This window comes from Meriones unguiculatus, chromosome 11 (assembly GCF_030254825.1).
Source record: "Meriones unguiculatus strain TT.TT164.6M chromosome 11, Bangor_MerUng_6.1, whole genome shotgun sequence".
Classification (NCBI taxonomy): domain Eukaryota; kingdom Metazoa; phylum Chordata; class Mammalia; order Rodentia; family Muridae; genus Meriones; species Meriones unguiculatus.
Window position 1 is genome coordinate 57,494,483 of NC_083359.1, and position 23,366 is coordinate 57,517,848.

At 47.1% G+C, this 23,366-nt stretch overlaps 1 protein-coding gene across 4 annotated transcripts in view; it reads right to left on the reverse strand.

Annotated features, from left to right (window-relative positions):
- Igfn1 (immunoglobulin like and fibronectin type III domain containing 1) overlaps positions 1–23,366 on the reverse strand; it is an 83,022-nt gene that overhangs the window by 26,660 nt on the left and 32,996 nt on the right. For 3 of the 4 annotated variants that reach the window (XM_060364364.1, XM_060364363.1, XM_060364365.1), the window contains exons 2-3: positions 2,035–2,083; positions 1,502–1,624 (exon numbers count right to left, since the gene is read on the reverse strand). In XM_060364364.1, coding sequence (XP_060220347.1) covers positions 1,502–1,624; positions 2,035–2,041 — 130 coding nt within the window. In that variant the 5' untranslated portion in view covers positions 2,042–2,083. Of the gene's footprint in view, positions 1–1,501; positions 1,625–2,034; positions 2,084–3,361; positions 3,442–4,074; positions 4,184–23,366 lie in introns of those variants that run through there. The other variant, XM_021636632.2, reaches the window with a different exon arrangement.

A 23,366-nucleotide genomic window follows, 5' to 3' on the forward strand; every position in this document is an offset into this window, starting at 1 on the left:
AGGACTGGTATCCCCAAGAGAAAAATGTGGTGGGGTGGTCTGTGGTGGGCGAGGTGAGCAGAGCTGGAGCAGGAGGTAGAGCAGGAGGCGAAGGGCTCTCCCAAACCAAGGAAGTGTATGGCGTTCTGTGAGTTTGATTCCTCCTATCTAGGGGGATGGACAAGATAATCTTGGAAAGCAATGTCTTGTGCTCAAAGGAGCTGGTGCTCAGACCTAGGACTCCAGCCTCAGAAAAGACTCTCAGTTTTATGCAGGGCAAGATGGCGTGAGAGCTACCTCGCTCTCACAGAGCCCTGGATCCTCCTGCCAGGAACATTTCAGCAGATCTCAGCAGAGGTGCCAGGGCCCTCCTTGTGTCTCATGACCTTGTTTCAGATTTAGAAAAGCATAATATGGTCTCATTATTTTTCTTATACCAGAATGCTGTTAACTAAACTTTAAAGCAGAGGTCATTGCTAGAGAAGGAACACTACTTCCCTGGGCCCTCCTGTGGCCTTTTAAAATGGCGTTCCTGAGCCTAGGCTGACCTGTGAGTCACTAGACATGTGGCTTTTTAGGGCAAGGTTAGAAGAAAAGGGGTGTGTGTGTGTGTGTGTGTGTGTGTGTGTGTGTGTGAAAGAGAGAGAACCCAGAGGTCAAGTGTCTTTCTTGCTCATACTCCACTATTTTATTAAAAAAAAAAAAAAAGATGGTGTTTGCTTCACTTTTATTTTATATGTATGGGTGTTTTGCCTTCGTGTTTGTCTATGTAGCACTTGTGTGTGATGCCCTCAGAGGCCAGAAGAGGACGTTAGATGTCCTAAAACTGGAGTTACAGATGGTATGAGCTGCCATGTGGATGTTGGGAACCAAACCCTGATCCTCTGGAAGAGAATCCAGTACTCTTAACCACTGAGCCATCTTTTTAGCTCGTCCACCTAATTTTTTGAGACAGGGTCTTAAGAGCTCAAAATTCATCAATTGGCTAGACAGGCTGTCCAACAAGCCCCTGGAATCCTGCTAATTCTCCACCCCTTCCCCCAGTGTGGGAACTAGAGGCACACTTGTGTGTGTGTGCCCCAGTGTCCAGCTTATGTGGATACTGGGAATCCAAACTTAAATCCTCATGCTTATAGAGCAGGCACTTTACTTCAGCCGTCCTTTTAGCCTGGGAAAAGAGAGTTTTAGCCTCTTCTTGTAGACTTTCGGGCGGGGTGAGGAGAGAAGAGAACCTGGGGACCTGCATCCCAGGTTAGTATTGGCTAGCCCTCATTCCCCCACCCCATCAGCACAGCATGGACTCTTCACTCCCTTCCCCACAGTCTCCTTGGGCTCCTGCCCTCCTAGGGATCCAGGCAGACAGACCCCAGTCAGATATAGGAAGGACAGATACATAGGTGATGCACATAGGAGGGACTGGGAACCCAGAAAGGTTAGGTGGCCAAGCCTTCTCCCTTGTGCTTTCTGGGGAGTAGAAGAACAGGAGCCGTGACTCCTTCAGCCGGATCCAGTAGTGTCTCACCTTCAGAGAGAGCCAAGGTGACAGGCTTCTGCTTGAAATCTGGTGTGCTGCAGCCTTCGGGGATCTCATCCACCAGCTGCCGGATGCTCACTCCCGGGATGGAGGACTTCTTAGGGGCCTTTCCTGGAGAAGGTGGGAGGAGGTCATCTGGAGATGCCACCCACTCAGGCACAGAACCAGGCCCCTAGTTTCCCAGCTGCCAACGCAGGCTCATCCCGCCCACCTGCTGTCTGTAAACAATACCTCTAAGCCTTTTGATGGGAATCTAGCGGTTCCTCTCTATTTGTGTGCCCCAGGAAGACCTTGGGTGTGTCACTAGAGAAAGGTCAGGTAAGGGAGGGTAGGAAAGGGCTACTCTTCAGGAAGCATTAGTTCAGCTCCTGTGTGGGGGCTCTGCAAAGCAGATCATGCTCCAAAGCCCACACTGAAAAAGCAGAGGTGGTGTGTTCCTGGAGCGCTCCGGCCTCTAGCTTCCCCCTGCCTTCTGCCCACGTTAGGAGCAACAGTGAGGCAGAGGCAGTTAGCTCTCCTACCTGCCATTGTCCCAGCTTCTTCTTGCTCCTCTTAGTGAAACTTGATTTCCTGAGGATGACAGATGAATTGCTTAGGAGAGACCCATGTTAGTATCAGCCCACCCCTCCCATACCACCAGGGGCACTGGCCAGGATCTAAGGTGGATGTCGGGGGCCAGTGATGCCCCTAAGAGCTTGTCCAACCCCTAAAGTGAAAATGATTAGTCCCCTGCCATGCCCTAGAATGCCTGCACCAGACCAGTTTCCCAGAACAATTTCCAGAGAGGAAGAAGGGGCTGCCCAGTTCCTGAGGACAGGAAACCTTGGTGCCAGAACTGTATACCACTCTACTGATGGCCTCCTGGTGGGACCCAAGCCCATCACCATTCAGAGAGTAAAATCAAACTCATTCAGGAATCTTGTACAACAGTGACTTCTTTGGAATTCAAATTCCCCAGTAATCCCTTAGATTTTTCTACTGGAGCCCTGGAGCCTTCTGCCTCCCATCTTCAACCAATGTAGAATCTTTCAGACCTCAAGGTCTGTGGGGATGAGACCTTGATTTATCGACTCCTAAGCTCTTCTCTCCTCAAGTCAATAAGATCACCAGGAATCCACCCACTGCCTTCTGAGTTTGTGAACCACGGTGCCAGGTAAAGGTGAGGGTGTCCCAGCTTCTTCCCATCATTCCACACACCCCCACCTTCTTTTAACTGCATCCATCTGGTATTGTTCATACGAGAAGGAGTAGTGTTGTCTCTGGGAGTGTACAAGAGCCACTAATGAGTTAAAGGGAGACTTGTGAGAATCCTCCAGCTACCCTACTTACCTCCTGAGAGGCTGACGCATGGCCAAGTAGTTGCATTTGGGGAGGCTGTACTTGCTGCCCAAAGAACTCAGCCTCAATATAGAATCCCCCATGACAGAGCAAATGCCATCCTCCAAATGATATGCTTTCTTGCACAACTGCCCATTTACTGGCACCTCTGTCCCCCTCTGCAGCCTAGTCATGGCTCCCCTGTGTGCGGGAATGCTACAGTGTGCCAACTGCGTTCTGGAGTGGTCACAAGCACCACAGGAGACACAGCCACTGCCCTGCAAGGCATCACAAGGGCGGAGAGGAAAGAGCCCAGCTGGCTACATTGAGTGGGGGAAGGTACCCCAAGATCTCCATTCCTCGCGCTCTCAAGTCAGGATCTGATAGAAGGAAGCCCCCTGGCATCCAGCCACAGTAGAGGTTGGATTTGACACAGTATAGTCACCATCCTTATCACTATCACCATTAGCTCCTGTAGATTGTGAGGCTATTTGCCAAATGTCAAATATAATCCGGATACTAGCCCCTTACCTTTGCCTTCTGAAGGTCCAGTAAAGAAGCAGGAGCCTGTAATACTCAAGGGTCCAGTGTCATGCTGCTTTAGGAGTAATCTAGAAATACAAACCCAATGGCTAAGGAGTGAGAAGTATGTCTGGCTTGAGGACAGAGGGATGTAGGCCTAATTAAAAGGGGTAAGAAAGGGGATTCATTCTTTCCTTCATGACTTATTCCCACGTTTGGGAAGACTCCCAACTCTTCTCAACAAAAGCCCTCATTTCCGTCACTCCCACCCAGTCTCCAAGGTTGGGGCCCCAGGACCTATAGTTCTCACCTGCTGCACCAGAAGCTGTTCAATTCTGCCAGCCTAGGTCCCTGCTACCTCCAACTTCTCAACAGAAAGGAAGAACAAATGGGATTCCTCTCAACTGCTTTGGCCTTAAGGTCACTATTTTGAACAGCTAGTAAGATTTTTAACTTAGTTGTCATATTTCATTCTTCACCAGGCAGTGCCTGGAAAATCAGGGCCAGGACAGACCCACTGAAATTCTCTCTAGGGATCCTGGGTCCCCTAGAGGTGTCAGAAAAGCACCCAGTCTGCGGTCAGCCAGCAAGATATCTATGGGGCTCATCTGATGCCCACTGTCAGCTCCTTCCTGTGCAAAAACACCTAGAGCACTGCCCAGTGCCTCCCTCCTTGCCCTTCCCAGACCAGGTGTATAGCCAGGTACACAATGCCCACTCACCTGCATGGCCTACCAGCCTGTAGCCTCCTCACACCCCTCTCTCCCTGTGTCCAGCTGCAGCTGGCTTCCAGGGACTCTGAGCCGTCTGGTGGTGGACAGCCAGAGCTGGAACAGATATAGGTCACTGCAGGCTCCTTGCTTGCTCTCTCTGCCCCTCCCACTCACCCCACCACCTCCTCCTCCTTTGGCCCTGGCTTGGCAGGGTGAGGCCCCTAGGGCTAAGGGACCAGTTGGGGAGGAAGCCAGATATGGAAGAGTCCTGTAGCATCTACTGGTCCAGCTCATGTTTTGCAACGTCTTAAGCTCTTTACCCAATCAGCTGAGGGTACATTTGCTCCATGATGCCTCATTCATCTGATCCCTGTGAGTGGGGGTGTTCTCATCATGCTCAGCCTCAATTATTTTGGTTAAGTACATCCCTTGGGACCCTTGACACAGTAAGTCACACTGATACACAAAAGCCACTGTCCTTTTGATAACTGTATCCCATAGTGGTACCAAACAGTCAACAAACTTTGAGAGTGAGTCACAAGACCCAGAGAGACTACGATGGGGAGCCCAGAGGCTGAGCCCTAGACTCAGGTACTGTTAGTACTGTTAGGCCCTGGGTAGACAAGTTTAAGCAAATGTGGAGTCTTCCCCTCATGACATCTACTAGGACAGAAAGATGTTGACCATCCAGTTATAAACTGTGAATGGGCTCTGAAAGAACCAAGAGCAAGCCAACGATGCCTGCAAGTAGGAAGCTAGGAAAGGGCGGCCCCAGTGGAGCTTGGGCAGGTAGGTTCTAGAGGCAACTGTGGGGTCCTGACTGGTCTGCTGAGTGATGACAGAATCCAGCTTGAGTTGGAAAAACTCTTCCTCTGGCTGCATGGAGAAGGAAGTGGAGGAAAGCAAAGATAGATGCAGAGTCTGGTTCCCAATTCCGTAGTCCCCCAGCATTCCAGCTTATGGTAGAAAGTGGAGAAGAAGGCTCTGAACATGGCCCACTAGGGAACCCTTAGTTTTGCAGATGTCCCTGCTGGTTCTCAGGGAGATGATGCTCTCTTCTCTGAGGCCTAAGGATAGCCATGAGTTGGTTTTCACTATAGGCCAACCTCCATTTTTCATGTTTTAAGAGGAGCCATGTTAAGGATATTTCTACTCTATTCACTGCATCGTTAGATCCTTAGATCATTACATTAGATCCTTCTCATTGCAGGGAGATGAGAAGTTTGGATCTCCAAGAAACAACATGAGTAAGTAATTCCCCTGACCTCATAGCATGTTCTCAAATATGATACTCAGTAACATTTAGTAGGTTAGGTGAAAGTGAGAACCCCCAGCTGTGCAGGAGGCCCTGTGCAAGATACTGACATTTCTCCCTGTTGCCCGCAGCCAGAAAGGAAAGGATGAGTACCCAGCCCTCCCACCCCCAGGAATCTCCCCGTTAGCACTCAAGCCAACAGATCTAGCGTTAACAACCTCTTCTTTCCCAGTGACTTTCTATACACAGATGTCTTTGGTGACATTTCCCCACTACCTTTGCTGGTGGCTGCCACCTGTGAGACTTCTTTTTTTATAAAAACCCAAGTCTTTGCCCTCCTTGACTAGAGAATAAGGCAGAGGATTTGTATGCGCTCTATTCTTACTCCAAGCTAAAGCTCTCCTGGCTCCACAAGAGAGAACTGCATTATATGGCAAGCAACAAGAGACCCAGGTACCATAGCGGTTCCCCGCTGGGCCCCGCAACATCACCATGCGTAGAATTGATCATAGGGTCTCTGACATGCTAGTGTGAACATCCAATAGCCCTGTGATTTGCCCGGTAGGTTCCACAGACTTGAAAACGAGGCAATTCTATGTAACTTGGAGAATTTGAGTTGATTCATGGGTTATCATGGCTCTATGCTATAGTGAAAAATGTCTTTGCTCAGCTGAGTGAGCCAATGAGGATGCTCACATCCTTCTCTCATGCACATGGGTCCAAGGAGAGGGATTTTAAAATCATACTAAAGGCCTGAAAGCACATGTCACACCTCTCTCTCTCTCTCTCTCTCTCTCTCTCTCTCTCTCTTTCACACACACACACACACACACACAAGGGTGGGGCTGGATTCTCATGAGAAGTAGAAAGCCCTGTGTTCCCTGTGCAGATGACATCAGGGCATGGAGCCACTCTGAGGCCTGAGCTCATACACAAGACTCCAATCACTGCAGTCCTCACCCGGGAAGGCCGAGTTGTGAGGGCTAATGAAGACAACATCTTTCTCTGTGCCTCACACCTATCCTTCCTATGTCATTGTCAGGGATGCTTTTGGGGATATTGTCTGAGAACCATCTGCCCTTCCCAGTCTTCCAGCTCCATTTCAGGACAATGTTTCTCCCTGTCTCAGTCCAGTCCATCTGATCAAGCCTGTCTTTCTTACCCAACTGAGTGCAATGAATCCCAAGGTCACTTTTGTACCTACAAAGCTGCTTTCAGCTACAGAATAACTGAAAAGGTCTTGCTCACCAAGCCCATCTGGTCCCAAGGCTTCAAAAGGGGGCCCTCTTTACCCCCCAAAAGGAGAGGCTGGGGAAGGGTCCCTGTTCTAGTTTGTAGGAGGAGTGAAATCACTGTAGGTACGGTTTATTAGAGCAGTGTAGATTCTCAGAGAAGATCAGAGCGGACAGGACCAAACAACAATAAAAGGACAGTAGTTGACCTCCACAGAAGTCTTTTTCATCGTTAAATATATTATTTAGTGGCTGGAGATATGGGCTCAGTGGTTAAGAGTGCTTGTTGCTCTTGAAGAAGATCAGAGTTCAAATACCAGCACCCACATATGGTGGATCACAACTACCTGTAACTCCAGCTCTGAGGAATCTAATGCCCTTTTCTGGCCCTGGTGGTTACCCCATCCTTCTCATAAATATACATATACACAACACATAAATACAAAGAAAATCTCTTTTAAAAACATATTAACTAATTTAATCCTTCACAGCAAATCCTTACTACAAGAGGAAACTAAGACACCAAGATCACACAGCTAGTGGGTGGGTCTGGACCACAGCCAAGTCTATACTCTTATGTAGTAAACTGAGGATCTAATGCAGATCCCTCCCTTTTCTGAAACAGGTACCAGGACATGGCAGGGAGAAGTGATGAGCAGCTAGGTTCATATCAAGTTACTCTGGAAACTTGCTCCCTCCATCTCCAACAGGCTGAGGAGGTAATTATTCTCCCCTTGCCACACAGGACATTAGCCAGCTCTGCTAGCTACCATTGCTGATGTCATATGGTTGGTCATTTTGAGAGACCCTTGCCCATTCCTATGAAATCACAGCACACTGCAGCGCCTTCTGTTTCCCTGATTGTATGTGTGACATTCATTATATTGGTTACTTCCTGTAGCCCACATGAAATAGAAATGTATGACCTCCAGTCATATGGAGAAGGCAGCATTGAGGGTGAGTGATTAAACCATGCCCCTACATTCACACAGCTAGGAACATGAATGAAGCAATTGAACTGCTCTACTCTTGCCCATTGGCCAGATACTCAGAACCTTGAAAAGTGAATAAAAAGATAAAGGGCTTCCATGGTTGTATTTGTTGGTGAGCCCATCACTTAAAAAGTCTCCTAAGATAGAGACTTGCAGGTTGTTTTTGTTGTTTGGTCCTGTCCGCTCTGATCTTCTGTGAGAATCTACACTGCTCTAGAAATGCAGTTCGGTGGTGAATGCCCAGCAGGTACAGGCCCTAGGTTCCATTCTCAGTAGCAACCAAGGGGTTGGGGGACCTGTATCAGGATCCATCAGTAGTTGAGAAAGCCTTGGCTACTGCAGTTTTTAAGCCTTCTTTACAAATAAACAATAATCACATAAATATTTCCATTTAACCAAGAGATACATTTAACTCACAGATGCAAAATACCTTACCATGCAATTGTGCCATTCGTGGCTTGTGACGGGATTTATTTTGTGGTTAATTCTTGGTTCCAGCCTGTGGGGGTGATACAGGGATGCTGGTGACAGGTAAAAGTCAACATTCTCTCCTTTCCCTTCTGTCGGTGGCTTCTCTGAAGCTATGGATATAACTCACTGAAAATGGTATGGGGGCTCTTGGGGAAATACACCCACTTCAACACCCGGAGAGGTTCCACCTGGGCAGGAAGCAGGAGGGTTCCTACGGGGACAACTTTCTCTTCTCTATGCCCAAACTATCAGGCAGGCCCCATTCGCCATGACCATGATGCAAAAGGAACAAGCCTACTGGGAAGGCGTCCTAGAACCAATTTTCCCTAGAACTGTGATGAGATGGAACCCACTCTGACCTCATGGTAACCATGCGACATGCCCATGACAACCACATTACTGTCACTCTTGGAGCATCAGCTTCCCAAAAAGAGGCCAGATTTTGGGGGGTAGGGGGGGAGAGACTGTCTGGAGACACTGCTGGAGAGTCTCCTGAAACACTCAGTTCTTAGCTAAATCCCACCCCAAGCAACCTCAAAAACCCAAAGCCAAAAACTACTTTATTAAGTGGAAAAACTAGATTGGGATGAGCCTGGGATACTGGGTAAACAGCAGAGAGGCCATTTGGAGAAACTGGGCAAAACTTAAGAGAACATGAGGCAGATAAGAGGGGGAGAGCTAGGTGCTGGGTATAGTGGCTCAAACCCTTAATCCCGGCAGAGGCAGGTAGATCTCCATGAGTTCAAGGCCAGCCTGGTCTACAGAGTGAGTTCCAGGACAACTGGAGTTAGTGAGACGCTGTCTCAAAAATAAAATAAAAAAAAAAAAAAAAAAAAAAAAACCACAAATACGAGGAGGTAAGAACCTTGGTCTCTGGAACTGGCCCAGCAGAGCAGCCTGACAGACTATTGGAAACAAATTCCGTCAGGGCTAGGCTTGCGGTAGAACCTCGCTTCCTGGCTCACCCACCTATACGAGGAGCCTGTGTACCACAAACATGAGCTTTTTATAGTATCCAAAGCCTTTCTGCCCACTGGCACCTCTTCACCTGACTTGTTCCCCAACTCAACAAGCTGACCTGTCTCCCAGCTTCATTCTCCCTCCTGTCTGAAACACTAACTGCCCCATGATCACCGTATCAAGTGGCATCTGCACATGGCTACGTTCATTCACTTCAGTTTCATGTCTCAGGACTGCCCTAGAGGCACGCTCTGTCTCCCTCAGTCCTGGGAATATCCCAAGGGACAGAAGGTACCTCTCCTTCCTCTAAACTTTTCCATAGTCCATAGTGCCTCAGGACAAGACTGTACCCCCAGGACATCTTCACTTGGAGAGCCTTCCCTAGGCTAGAGCCCCAGTGATGTGGAGATGAGGAGAAGTGATCTGCTCTTTCTTGTCCCACCCTGCACAGAGGAGCTCTGGTCAAACACTCGCTTCCCAACAAATGCACCAGTGCTGTGGGCTTCATGAGGAAGGCTGTGAAGGCCCTGTACTTTGCTTTAGCATTTGGTATTAATTTGAGAATGGTTGAGGAGCCATGGGAAGTACACAAGCAGAGAGATAAACTATGCTGTTTTAGAAAGCGCCCCTAGGTGTTGCCCTGTCTTTAGCCATTGGCTTGATACTCCTGAAGGCAGAGGCCATGTCTTCTCTAACAGACTGGGGCCTCCAAGAACAAGGACAAGGACTTTCAACTCCTGTACTTAAGCATGGATGCACACTCAGGGACCAATAAATCTGACATAAAAAAGTGAAGTTTAGAGTGGACACCAGTTTCTTCACTCTTGCTAACAAGGTGGGACCCAGGATCATGGGAGAGAGACTCCATGACCCAATCCCCCTGCCTCAACCATGGCTTCTTTCTTAGGATCAGCTGTTCTCCCTCTGGCACCAACTTCCCAGATTCCTAGCAGCCTAGCCACATGCAGCTGGTATTAAAGATCAGGTTGAAATACTATCTCTGACCAGTGGGTTGGCCCTGGAGTCTGGCTAGTATTGGGCACCAGAGACACAGCTAGGCTGAGGACTCAGCAGGAAACTTGCTTGGAAAGATTGGGTCTCTTAAGTTTTTGTGAAGTTTTGCCATTTGGGAGGACAATCTCCTAAGAGATCCAGGGACAGGACCCTGCTGGAAGAGGACCCTTCCCTGATAGGGGACATAGCCCCTAATTCCTGTGTGATGGCAGAGGCAGACAGCAGCCGTCCGAGGGGACACAATCCCACTGTCAGGCCAGCAGTGGATAGCATCTGTTACTGCTGTGGCTGGCTCGGACAGCTACTCTCTGAAGCCAAGATGGAAACTAGCAGGCATTAAACACGCAACTTGGTAAACTGTGCAAGGCATATGATATTGTGAGCCCTTTTTATTATCTCCTTTCATTGTTCTCTTTCCACCATGGGTTAGAAGAAAGATGCTTGCACAGTATTGTCTCCGATTAGTCCACTCATTTTCAGATCTTCAATGTGGTCTTTGATAGTCAAGCAAAGTAACAGTTTTTGCCATTCAAATTATCTTATCCATGTAGGAAAATTCCATGGCTCATGCTGATTGATTCTCTCCTTACTTTAAAGGGAAAGCCTGTGGAAGTGGGATCTGGTCTTGTTCAGTGAGTTGAAAATAATTCTTAGTGTTCATTTCTTGAATGATTGATGCCTAAGAGAGTTTCTGCCTTAGTTAGGTTTCTGTTGCTGTGATAAAACCTTGACCAAAAACAACCTGGAGGAATAAAAGGTTTATCTAGTTTAAAAGCGATAGTCCATTATGAAAGGAAACCAGGGCAGGAGCTCAAGGAAGGACCAGGAGGCAGGAACTGAAACAGAGACCATGGAGGAGTTCTGCTTACTGGCTTGTTCTCTATGGCCTGCTCAACCTACTCAGCCTGCTTTCTTATAATTCCAGGCCCACCTGCCTAGGATGGCACCACCCATAGTGGGCTGGCCCTCCCATAACAAGCATTAATGAAGAAAATTCCCTACAGACCAATCTGATGGAGGCAATTCCTCAATGGACTTCCCTCTGATCAGATGACTCTGGCTTGTGTTGAGTTAGAAAGAAAGGAAGGAAGAGAGGAGGAGGAGGAGGAGGAGGAGGAGGAGGAGGGGAAAAGAAGAAGAAGAAGAAGAAGAAGAAGAAGAAGAAGAAGAAGAAGAAGAAGAAGAAGAAGAAGAAGAAGAAGAAGAAATAAGCATAGTTTCTGCATGGAGCCTCTGTGATTGTTGTCCAGAGACCCTTTGAGACCTGCCTGTAACTTCAAAGTTCAAGGAGAGAAGTTGTGTGTGATGGCTCTGTATAACAAGACTGTGGAGGGTTGTGTGTGAAGATGGAAACCACTAGAAAACACTAGGACTCAGTGGACTTACCTGTAACTGGAAGTCCAGTTTACAAACATGGTTGGTCAAATCCTCAAAGCAAGGGCCCGAAGGAGGATACGGAATTAATGAGCAGCCCTTTCCCGACTCAGCCCAACTGACAATACTACCGAGTAGTCACAGGCCACCAAGTGGCTTGCCAAAGACATCCCTCCTAGTTCCTGAGTAGAGATGCAATCTGACTGGCAATAGAGGAATCAAAGAGAGGCAGAGCAGAGAACAAACTTTTTATTGGTGGTGGTTTAGAAAAGACAATTTGGAGTCAGTTACCCTACCAGAATTTGAGGCAAATTAATTAATTAAAGTACATCAAATACTTAAACATCCCGACACAAATATTACATGAATCACATAAAGTAAGAATGGAACATGGAGTATTTGGTGATATAAACGGCATTCTACTCAGCTCAGGGAGATCTATTTAAACTCCTATGTCTTCTTTACTTCTTAACATCCGTCCTCACCATAACTCATTGCCACACATTTAGTTTCCCAATCAAGACTCAAAACGGATGTTGGATCTCTTTCACAGGAGTCAACCCCACCATTCTAGAGAAGGCCTCTCCTGTTTTCAGAGTCCAGAGAATGATGACAAGGTGGGCTCGACCTGAAGACTGTTCTGGGTCGGTAGCTAAATACCATGACTGAGGGCTGGCAAAATGACTCAGTGGATAAAGGTGCTTGCTTCCAAGCCTGAGTTCAAATCCCAGGACCCACATGATGAAAGAAGAGAAGCAACTCTTGCACGTTGTCCTTTGACCTCACACAAGTACCAAAGCACACCTCCCAAAGTAAGAAATAAGAAAACAAATGTGTGTGATTTAAGTGACCAGAGTGTCAGTGTCACATAAGTGTGGGACACCCCCCTCCCATGAGGCAGGATTCTTATCCCTATTTTGTAGGTAGGGAATTGAGAATGAGGGAAAGTAAACCTGATGCACTGGTGCACACCTGTAATCCCAGCACGCAGGGAGACAGAGGCACATGGATCTCTGTGAGTTCAAGGCCAGCCTGGTCTACAGAGTAAGTCCAGGACAGCCATGGCTACACAGAGAAACCCTGTCTCAGACAAAACAAACTAACAACAAAAAAGAGAATGAGGGGAAGTGAATACTGGATACAGGACCACTGGGAGCAGAGCCAGGCAGAAAACCCTTTCTCTCCAGGTGGGGCCTTGACCATGTAGAAAACAAAGCAGAGAGTTAGAGACAGAGACACAGACAGAGACAGACACACAGAGAAACAGAGACAGGGACAGAGACAGACAGAGTAAGAGACAGAGAAAATCTTTCAGTAACAGGACTACTGTTAGTACCAGTTGTCAAAGGCAGGAAGTCCTTGTTTAGCTCTGTGGCACTCTTACCGCTGCATTGTCTGGCACACTGGCTGATTTCAGACACACACAAGTGTGCTCCTCCTCTTAGGTCCCTGCTTCCCTTTTCCTGAAACTCTCCTGCCTCCTACCTCCCAACATTTAATTCTGGAAAGTACCCAGGGAGTTCCTCAACTAAGAGTGGGCCCCGGGGGACGGCCTGTCAACCTGCTTTATTAGATGCCATTCCTGGGGGACTGACAGGAGCCAGCTGAATCTCAGTAATGCCCATGACGGAAAAGGACTTTGGTGCCTGATGACTGATTTGTGCCCCTGATCAGGACTCACTTGAGAGTGCCAGGACATGGGATCCTTAAGGGCAGAGATCAGAGCAGACTACAAGTATCATGTTTACCAAATGACAGCACTGAGGAATAGCGAGGTGGGCAGGGTAGTAAGCAAGGATACTCCAGATCTACAGGTGCTCGGGCTAAACTCACTGCCCGGGAGCACTGATCTCAGAACTTGAGAGAGCCCTTCCCTACTGATCGGCCTGCAGCTGTTTCCATTGACTGGCTACAGATTTAGCACCTCTTACTCTGGCCATGAATGAGCTGTCTGGCTGCTGAGCTGATTGCTCAGCTTTCTTCTAGGGATGACCTGTAAGGAGAGAAGAAAGAAGAAGCCGGAATCATCAGGGATTGAGTGAAGGGGGTTGGGGTGGGTTTCTTCCATGGCACGGAGTTGTGCGGACTCTGGAGATAAGGGAAACCTGGAAAAATCAAAATCAAGGCCCTGTCCCAAGGGCTGCTCAAGGAGGCAGAGGTCCATGGATAGAAAGAGAATGATGTATTTGTTTTCAATCTATTTTAATGCCCCATAAACATGCTTTGCTTGTAACCAAGGCTTGCTTTGCTCATAACCATAGTCTGGCTGGGCTGCCAGGATGGTTCACTCTGCTTGCCCCCAAGAATACCTCAAAGGCCATCTCATCAAAGGCCATAACTCCTAGCAATGAGCCTGATACTGTACAAAGGATGCCCTTAAGGCCATTTATGGTGGGCTTCAAAAAGGGGTGGGGTGGGTTAAAAAAGATCAGGGCTAGTTTCCAAAGAGACAAGAGACAGGCTTGGTGAGAAGTGGTGAGAGTAGACTGGAGCCATGTCTCTCCTTCTCCTCTTCCCCTCATAGGTGGTTATTAAGCAGAGAGACACAGTGGGGCACCAAGTCCTCAATGTCACTGTCAAGTTATGTCCCGGGTACAATAGACATCTCTGGAAAGTTCTTCCTGCCCCGTGGGAGACAATTGCTATGCCCAGGGATGTCTCTAGAACTTCTAGATTACAAGCTTGGCCCATGCCCTCCCCATGGTGGGAGGTGAGGCTGAAGGCTTCCTTTAAAAGATTGGAGCTGACAGTGAGTCCTAACTCGCCCCTTTCGGAGAAAACAGGAAGGTTTTTTCCAGTGCTAGAAGGGAAAGTTTGGCTCTATAACAGGGAAGGGCTCTGTTCCTTCACACTCTTTAGAGAGGTTGCAGGGACATGATGGATGTGTGCATTGCTATGATAGTTACAGGAACAGCTACTTACCTGCTGACACTGGCTTAGTAAACATACTCTGAGAAACTCCCATATGCCATATATTGTGCTAGTGTCCTTGTCTTCACATGGTTCCAGATCTAATTTACTCTCCTGGAGAGAGTATTCAGAGGAGACAATGATCCTAAGGGAATGTAAAAATGGCAGTGGTGGAGAACTAGAACAGATACAGTAACCTCTGTCAAGACTTCAGAAAGGGAGCAATCTGGAAGGCTTCCTGGAGGAGCTGGAGGGATATGAAGGGTTAAGCTAAGTGGAAAAGACTGAGATGCAGATGTTTTGGAGTGGAAGAGAGACTGTATCCCAAAGAAATCGAAGCATGTTCAGTACATCCAAGATGGCTCTTCAAGGGTCCTCTCCAGCAAGGACTTCCTAAATGCTGTTAAGCATCAGGCCCAGAGACAATGAGCCTCTCAGCAGCCACATGAAACCTAGGGAGGACCTGTGTGGATTTTTTTCCTGAGTGCATCAGACAAGGTGTAGGGAAGCTGTGAGCTCCAGTGCATACTGTAAGGTGTTGTTGTGTGGGACTCCCTCCCTGGGGAGGGAGATGTCTGAGCAGGTCAGGGTGAACACAGTCGCTTGAACACCTACTCTGGAGCCAGCACCCTAGGCATCGGTTTCTGTGCCACCATAGTCTCGGTGTGTAGGAGAGCCAGTGCTCCCTGTTGGTACACATTATCCAGTTGGCATCATGTGCAGAAATTGCTGGCACACCACTGCTGCTTGCTAGAGTGCCAACACAGTCCCCATCCCTAGTTACCTTCTACCAGGGGCCAGCAAGCTCTGGCTTACAGACCAACTATGTGATTTCTACATCATCTGTAGCTGCATTTTTGTGCAATGTACATTATATTTATAAATTGTTGGCTTGATCTCACTGACAAGCTGATTCTGGAAGCAGGGATAATCCCTTCCTTACAAGTCTGGGGATGCCCCCCAAACTGTGACAGGGCAGGAAGAGAACAGCAAAATCATGCACAATTTTGTACCCTTTGAGAGCAGCTAAAATGTAAACTATTTGCAACAAAAGTTACTATTTTTTACCCTACAATATAAAAGTGCCTGCGGGGCTGGGGGGCAAGAAACTCTGGTTCAGCCCTGTGAAGGTCATCCATTCTGCTCAAGCAGGACTGCCTCAACTTCTCCAGTCAGCTTCTGCTGGATGCTGCAAGGGCCCAATCTAATGGCATCCTCTCCATCTGTTGCTATTTGTTCTTTTCTTTGGAAGCCTCATCTTAGGGGACACCCTGGACTGCCTGGGATGCCAGCCAACTGCCTTACAGGGCTTTCCCTTGTTGATTTCAACTGGATATTCTGAGTGTTTGATTTGATGAAGTTTTGCTATCTATCTATATAACTGTCTATCTGTCTGTCTGTCTGTCTATCTACCTATCTCATCTACCTACCTATCTTCTTCATCCATCTATTATTTATTCTTTGACTTTGGTTTGCTATATGCTTACTAAACGTACTCATTCAAAACTAGAAGTATGGCCACTGCAGTTCATTCTCCAACTGTCCAGAACACTCCTTTACAATTGCAAAACCCAGTGTGGTTTGCATAAAATAGTCACTCTCTGACACTTCATGGAAGAAGTTTGTAGAACTCTAGGCTAGATAAAGTGTGCATTTTAAATCCTTGTATATGCCCCCGACAAATCCCTAAAACCTGCCTCAGAAACTCCATCCTCCCAAATGTCCTGGCTTCATAAACTGTCAACCCTGAAACACACGGGCAAGAAACACGAGGAACCTCCCCTGGAGATTTACGTTGTGTGCCCATGCATGTGCCAGAGGCTGGTGTTAGGAATTTTTTCAGTTGATATCCACATCATATTTTGAAACAGGATCTCTCACTGAAAACTGCAGCTCACCGATTTAGCTAGACTGGCTGACCAGCAAGCTCAGAGCTTCTGCCCCCCCACTCAAGCCCCCACCCCGTTTACCTTCTTTACACATGGTTCTACATGAGAGCTTGGCTCCTTCGCGTTGGTACTAGAGATCAAACACACCTGCTCATACTAGTGCAATCAACACTGCAAGTATCAAATCCCCTTATAAAGGCAAGCTATCAGTCAACAGGGTGTGCAAGAGAAGGTCAGTAAGAACTGGACTCTTGACGCCCTGGCTCTGTGTGAGCTGACACTGGGTGATGCAAGAGTAACTTTAACGGTCTGACAGGAAGGTTATGAGCATGTGGGAACCAGGCAGGAAGAGTCAGGTGACAGGAAGTACTGGGCGATAGGCGGGTCAGCAAGAGGACTCCACATTCTGTGATCTGTGAAGCAGAGAGGCCCTGTCAAAAGATGCTTTTTCTTTTCCTAATAGCCATCTAATCCACATTCCTAATCCCACAGGGTTGGTGGATATCTCTCCTGGTGCAATAGCCAAATTTAATCAGGAAGCACGGGCTAACTGTTAAATGGTACAGAAAGAGAAGCAAGCGGAGTCTGAGAAGGTGGAATCCTCCATGGGTGGAAGGTTTGTCATCAGTTGCAACGGCCTCTGTAGGAGGCCGCACACACCTAGAGAAGAAAGTTCCAACCTATTCTTTCTAGGTGGCTGCGAGAGTGGGCTGTGGAGTCTGAGCTGGTCACCCAGCTCTGCCACATACTGGCTCTATGACTTTTGCCAAGTAATTTAACTTCCTGGTTCATCACTTTCTGTATTCGTGATATTGCTTATGAACTTGACAAGATGTAGAAGACATCTAGGAGATGTCTTCCAGGCATGATGCCTGTGAGAGATGACCTTCATTAAGCTAATTGAGCTGGGAAAACCTATTCTAAAAGTGGGTGGCTCCTTTCCTTAGGCTGGAGCTTTAGACTGTATGAAAAGGAGAATGCTGGCTGAGAACTCATGGCTCGCTTCTCACTGACCCAGGTAAAAGGTAACCATCCGTGTCACACACTGCTGTCATGGCATTCCCACCATGATGGAACCTTGAAATCTGAACCAAAATAAACCCTCCCTACCTTGAATTGTTTTTGTTATTTTATCACAGCAATGGGAAAAGTAACTAATAAAGCACATAAAAAAAAACGGAAGATAAAAATATTGGTTTCGTAGAGTTTGGGGGATTCTAAATGGAAGACTATTTGTATAATTTGCAAAGGAGTGACTAGGAACTGGTAAGTTCTAGATACACAATGGCTGCTAAACACATCTAAGTTGTTAGGTCCTTTCTCCTGACTTACACTCACTTGCTCTTTTTGTAGAGTCAAGAGTAAACAACAAAAAGTTCATAGGGGCCTAGGCTCAATCCAACACTACAAAAACAAGCGGAAAAGGAAGGTAACTAGTTAGTAAAAACAACACTACTCCCCGTGGCTTCCAACAAGTGGTAGATGCTGATGGCTTTCATGTCTGGCTGAAGTACAGCCTGACTGGGGATGGTAGAATACCCAGAGGTCTTGGGGCTTCTCCTACTGTCTCCTTAACGCTAGGCTACTGTATTAGTTACTCAACAAAAGCAACTTACAGGAGGAAAGGCTTGTTTGGGCTCACAGTATGAGGGCATAGCCCATCACAATAGGGAAATCACAGCAGCTGACCTGTGACACAGCTCAGCACATTACATCTGCAGTCAGAAAGCAGAGTTCTGAACACTAATGCTGAGCTTGCTTTTTGCTTTTTATTTATTCAAGAACCCAAGTCCATGAAATGGTACCACCCACATCCAGGATGGGTCCTCAATCCTCAATGGACTCTCACAGACATGATTCTAGATCCTGTCAAGTTGACATCAGTATTAGTCACAAGTCCACTCCTTGTCAACTTGACATCAAAACTTTTATGTGCTAGCCTTCGACCCCTTGTCCCCATAGGCTCATGGCCATCTTATAATGCAAAGTATATTCAGTCCAACTTCATAAGCACTCACAGTCCTTTTGTGAGCTATATTTTTTAATGTGCTTGTATATGTGTCTGTGAGTGTATGCCCTCTGTGCACAGGTGCCTGCAGAGGCCAGGCAGTGTTGGATCAGAGCTAGAGTCACACCCAGCATGGGTGCTGAGATCCAAACACGGATCCTCTGTGTCTCTGTTAGGGTTTCTATTGCTGTGAAGAGACACCATGACCATGAAACTCTTATAATGGAAAACATTTCACTGGAGTTGGCTTACAGTTTCAGAGGTTTAGTCCATTATCATTATGGTGGGACGTATGGAGGCCTGCAGGCAGACATGTGCAGGAGAAGGAGCTCAGAGTTCGATATCTTCATCCCCAAGCAACAGAAGGAGACTTTGAGCCACTAGGCCTGGCTTGAGCTTCTGAGACCTCAAGCCCACCCCCACAGTGATACACTTCCTCCAACAAGGCCATACCTCCTAATAGTGCCACTCCCTTTGGGCCAAGCATGGGTCTCTGGCAGAGCATTCCTATTCAAATTCCTATTCAAATTGCCACACTCTGAAAGAGCAGCCCTATGAATCCCATTATCTTTAACAGTTCTAATATTGTTAAAATGTGTACATGAAGAATCTTTTCTAACATTCAGGCTATCTCTCTGTAACATAAAACAAAAACAAAAACCAACCAAACAAACAAACAAAAACCCAAGTTACATCCCTCTAATATATAATGACATAGTAAAGTTCTCATTCCTAAAGGAAGGAATAGAGAAAAACAAGAAATATCAGAACAGAAAAATCCCAAAACTCAGCAAGGCAAACATGAAATTTTCTTCATTCTCGATTCTAAAAGGTCAGGCATAGTGGCACATGCCTAGCTCTCAGGAAGCAGAAGCAGGTGGATCTCTGTGAGTTTAAGGCTAGCTTAGTCCACATAGTGAGTTCCAGGACAGCCAGAGCTACAAAGTGAGAACGTGTCATGAAAATAGATAGATAGATAGATAGATAGATAGATAGATAGATAGATAGTTTTTTCAAAAGAAAGAAATTAAGGGAGGAAGGAAGGAAGGAAGGAAGGAAGGAAGGAAGGAAGGAAGGAAGCAAGGAAGGAAGGAAGGAAGCAAGGAAGGAAGGAAGGAAGGAAGAAAAAGAAAGAAAGAAAAGAAAGAAAGAAAAAGAAAAGATTCCAATGGGCTTTGGTATCCCAACTCTCAATTTTCTTGCCTACATACATGTGTCCTATTTCTTAGGCCAGTTCTACTTCGTGCCTACAGCCTTCTTTGTGGCAGACATGCCATGGTTCTATCATCTCCAATCTCCTGCCATCTCCATTCTAACGTAAGCTTCATCTTCCTAGCTTCGGAGAAATGGCTAGTCTTCTTAACAAGTAATAGCTTGCTAATAGCTTCTTCCAGGCAGTGGTATCAAATACCCCAGCACTTGGGAGGAAGAGGCAGGTGATTCTTTATGAGTTTGAGGTCAGCCTGGTCTACAGAGGGAGTTCCAGGATATCCAGGGCTACACAGAGAAACCCTGTCTCAAAAAACCAAAAAGCAAGCAAGCAACCAACCAAACAACAACAACAAAACCCCAAGTATAGCTTCCTCCTTGGCATTAGCCTTGTCTGCAATTTTAAATTCCATCCTTTCATCTCCAAAGGGCACATTTTCATATCTTGCTTCCTTACTATTCCCTGCTATTCTTACAGCTTTCTCACTGTAGACCTGTGTAAGTGTGTAAGCACAGTGAACAACAACCATGACATAGCCCAGGTGCTATCCTCTCCTCAGAGTCCCTCTGCCAAACAAACCAGTTGACTAGTTTTAAATTCTGCCTCAGTCAAGTTCTCAGGACACAGGCAGAATCTAGCCAGATTCTTTGCCACATAAATGCCCTGTGGCCCATAAGTTACTTTTCTGGTTACAGCAACAGAAAATCTGACAGAAGCAACTTAAGGGAAGACAGTTCACTTTGGCCCACAGTTTGACGTGAGCTCATCACGTCAAAGTCACGTCATCAGAAGTGACACAACTAGTTTCATTGCCTCTGCAGCCAGAAAGCAGGAAGTGATGGCCGATGGCCAGTCTCCAGCTTGCTTTCTCCTGTGTCCCAGGCCATGGAATAGTGCTGCCCACAGTTACTATGAGTTTTCCCATCTCAATTAACTTAGAAAACCCCTCACAGACATGCTGAAGGTTTGTTTCCTTGATTGCAGAGCTCAAGTTGATAATCGATATTGACTATCATAGTGATCTAAAAGTCTATGGAGTATTAGAAATCTAGCCATCAGAGTCCTTGTCTTGACCCTCTAATAGATCCAAGAGGGGTTAGGAGCTCAGTGACAAGTGATATGAATGTCTAAGTCTTGAAGAAGTTAGACACCACCAAGGGCCACAGGAAGAGAAGCATGCTCTTGGACATAAAACTGACATCTTGAGGCCAGTGACCTGGCCGCTCATCTCACTCCTGTCCCCTTACCCAGGAAAAACCTCTTTAAGTGCCCAGTGACAGCCTACACTGACATGGGAAACTAATCATGTTAGGCTTCCTCCATGTACTAGCAACTGAGACCGGTGAACTCACCCCACAGCCCCTTGATATTTAGTGTAGGGCCTTCCAAATTCCAGGCTCTATTTATTTTATTTTTTTAAAGGAATTTCATTCTTACTTTTAATTATGCCTATAGGAAGGCACATGTGCACATGAGTGTGGGTGTCCATGGAGACCAGGAGTGCTAGATTTCCTGGAACTGGATTACAGATGGTTGTAAGCAACCAGTTATGGATGCTGGAATTCAAATTTGAGTCCTCTGCAAGAGCAGTATGCGCTCTTAACTGTTGGGCCATCTCTGGAACCCACGGGCTCTATTTGTTTATTTACGTAATAGGGATCAAACTAAGGCTCTGTAACTAAAGTGATATCTCAGCCCAGTTTCTTCTTAAAGGCATGCACAAAATAGACAAATATCCTTTTAAAATGAAAGGGTTAGGCTAACTTTGTAACCTATATGTCTTCTAAAGCCTATAGTTTTGAGTTTTAGGTCCAGGTTAAGCTAAAGCCTCTTAGTATCTTTCCAGAGAATGGAGGAATGTGACCCTATCTGTGAGGACAGATATAAAAACAGGCAAGCAAGCAATGACCTTCACTCAGAAAAAGAAGGACCAGACCCTTGTCTTTGAGATAGCATTTCTTAGCAACGAACCTAGACTACTTCTGAGTAGCTTTTGATCTCCAGCCAAAAGTCTGTAGCCCCTAATCTTCAAGGATAAGCTAACCACCCCCACCTTAAATTGCATCCACACTTGGCAGGACTGACCAAGCTTGAGCACCTAAGACTAACCAATTATCTTACTTGATAGCTTCCTCATCCAATCCTAAATTGCCAAGACTGCAACTTCAAATCTCCCGAAATTTTTCTTTGAAAAACCTAAAGGCCTTTGTCTCCGGGTGCCACTCTTTGCTGACCGGCAGGGGTGACCCCATTGTGCAATGGTTAATAAACCTCTTGCTTTTGCAATGAGTCTTGGTCGGGGGGAGTTTCTGGGAAGGGCGCGATCTTGAACTCCTGAGCTGTGAGACCCCAGGTCTTACAAAAACAAAAACAAAGGTATCCATTAAGCACCTAACGTCTACGAGACTCTGTGTTAGGTAACTCGCTCATGTTGGGGCATTTAGAGGAGGACATGGCTGGACTCAATGAGACACCAGTTATATGTACCTGTGTTATCATGTCACACCCCTCCTGGAACTGATCTTCACATGTCATGGTAAACTGCAGGAACCCATTCCCTCCGTATTCCCTCCTGCCTGTCCCTCAGAAAGTTGGCAGGCTACTCTCCTTATCCCAGGCCGAGCCAGCTGCAGTTGACTGTGATTGATGGCCTCTATTAACAGCAAGCTGTAAACTGATCAGGTACATAGTCCCCATGAAGATATCACCTCCCTAAATCCCTCAGCACCCAGTGACTACACTTTAACTCCCAAGGTCCCTGCCTCTCCCAGGCTGAGAAACATGGTCTAGGGAATGGCTTTGCTAGAGGAATTCAAAAGGTCTTGGAAGTTGGAAATGAACCTGTAGGGAGAAAAGTCGAAAGTCCTAACATTGGTTTCAGCTGGATGGAGCTTTGGGGCACCAGGTTGGAGGTCCAGGTCAGGGAAGCCAATTTGCAAAAGCCTCAAAGAAATGTCACCGCTGTCTCTGGCTAACAGCTGCCCCGTCCTTGGGCCTCAGTTTCCCTAGAGAGTGACTGGCTCAAAACAGTTCCCAAACTCCTGCTGTAATCAGCAGAGTCCACAACGGATCCTTATGGAAATTACTATTGAGGCCTCTGTCCCTATAACTAGGCAGACTCACTCTGCCCTCCCGACTCACTCTGCCCTCCCGACTCACTCTGCCCTCCCTAACTGGCTACGAGTATCTGCACAAGAAATTAGTTGGGTTCTTTCTGGCCAAATACAACCGATTTTAAAACCAAACCACAATTTCTTGGGGAGCGTCCAGAGCCTCAGTCCAGAGAAAGCCGTAACTTTGTAGTCTCCCGTTTCTCCCACAGTGTAAGGAGATGCCCAGGAGTCAGCTTAACTCAGTTGAGCAGAGGAGAAGACAAGTCCACAGAGACGTCTTGATGGAGGGTGAGTGGCAGTTCGGAGAGATTAAAATCTGAGTCTGGGTCGGCCTCCAGAGCACCAACTGAAAGCCTTTAAAGTCATGAGACCCAGCCAGCTATGAATGCAATCTGAGGTGGGTAATCTCTGCGTGTGAAGTGATTATGTGCAAAAACAGCGGCTTAGTGTGTTCGTGCAGCTATGTCTCCTGGGATCAGCTGGACCCAGCCTCCTACCCCGCCCCTGGAGGCAGAGGTTGAACTCCTGAGCGCAGTGCTAGGCCGCCAGCACCTGGGGCTCCCCGATGAAGGTCTCCAGCGGCTGTCCTCAGCGACCACAGCCTTTTGCCTTCTGAGCAGGGACGCTGTGGGCTGAGGTCCTGATCTGGGGAGGGGGTGGTTACAGCCCCACAGCAGGAAAACGCAGAGGCTCTGCAGCAGGATCCCTTCTCAGAAATCCTTCCATGGGAAAAGCCAGAGCCAGTAGGCCGCCGGCTGCAGGGCAGACGCTCCGGGAGATGTGTCACATTTTTCTCCGGGTTAATTACCTCAGGCTGGAAATCTGAGCCGTATCTGTCCCAGGCACAACAAGCCTTGTCGCCTGGTAGGAGAA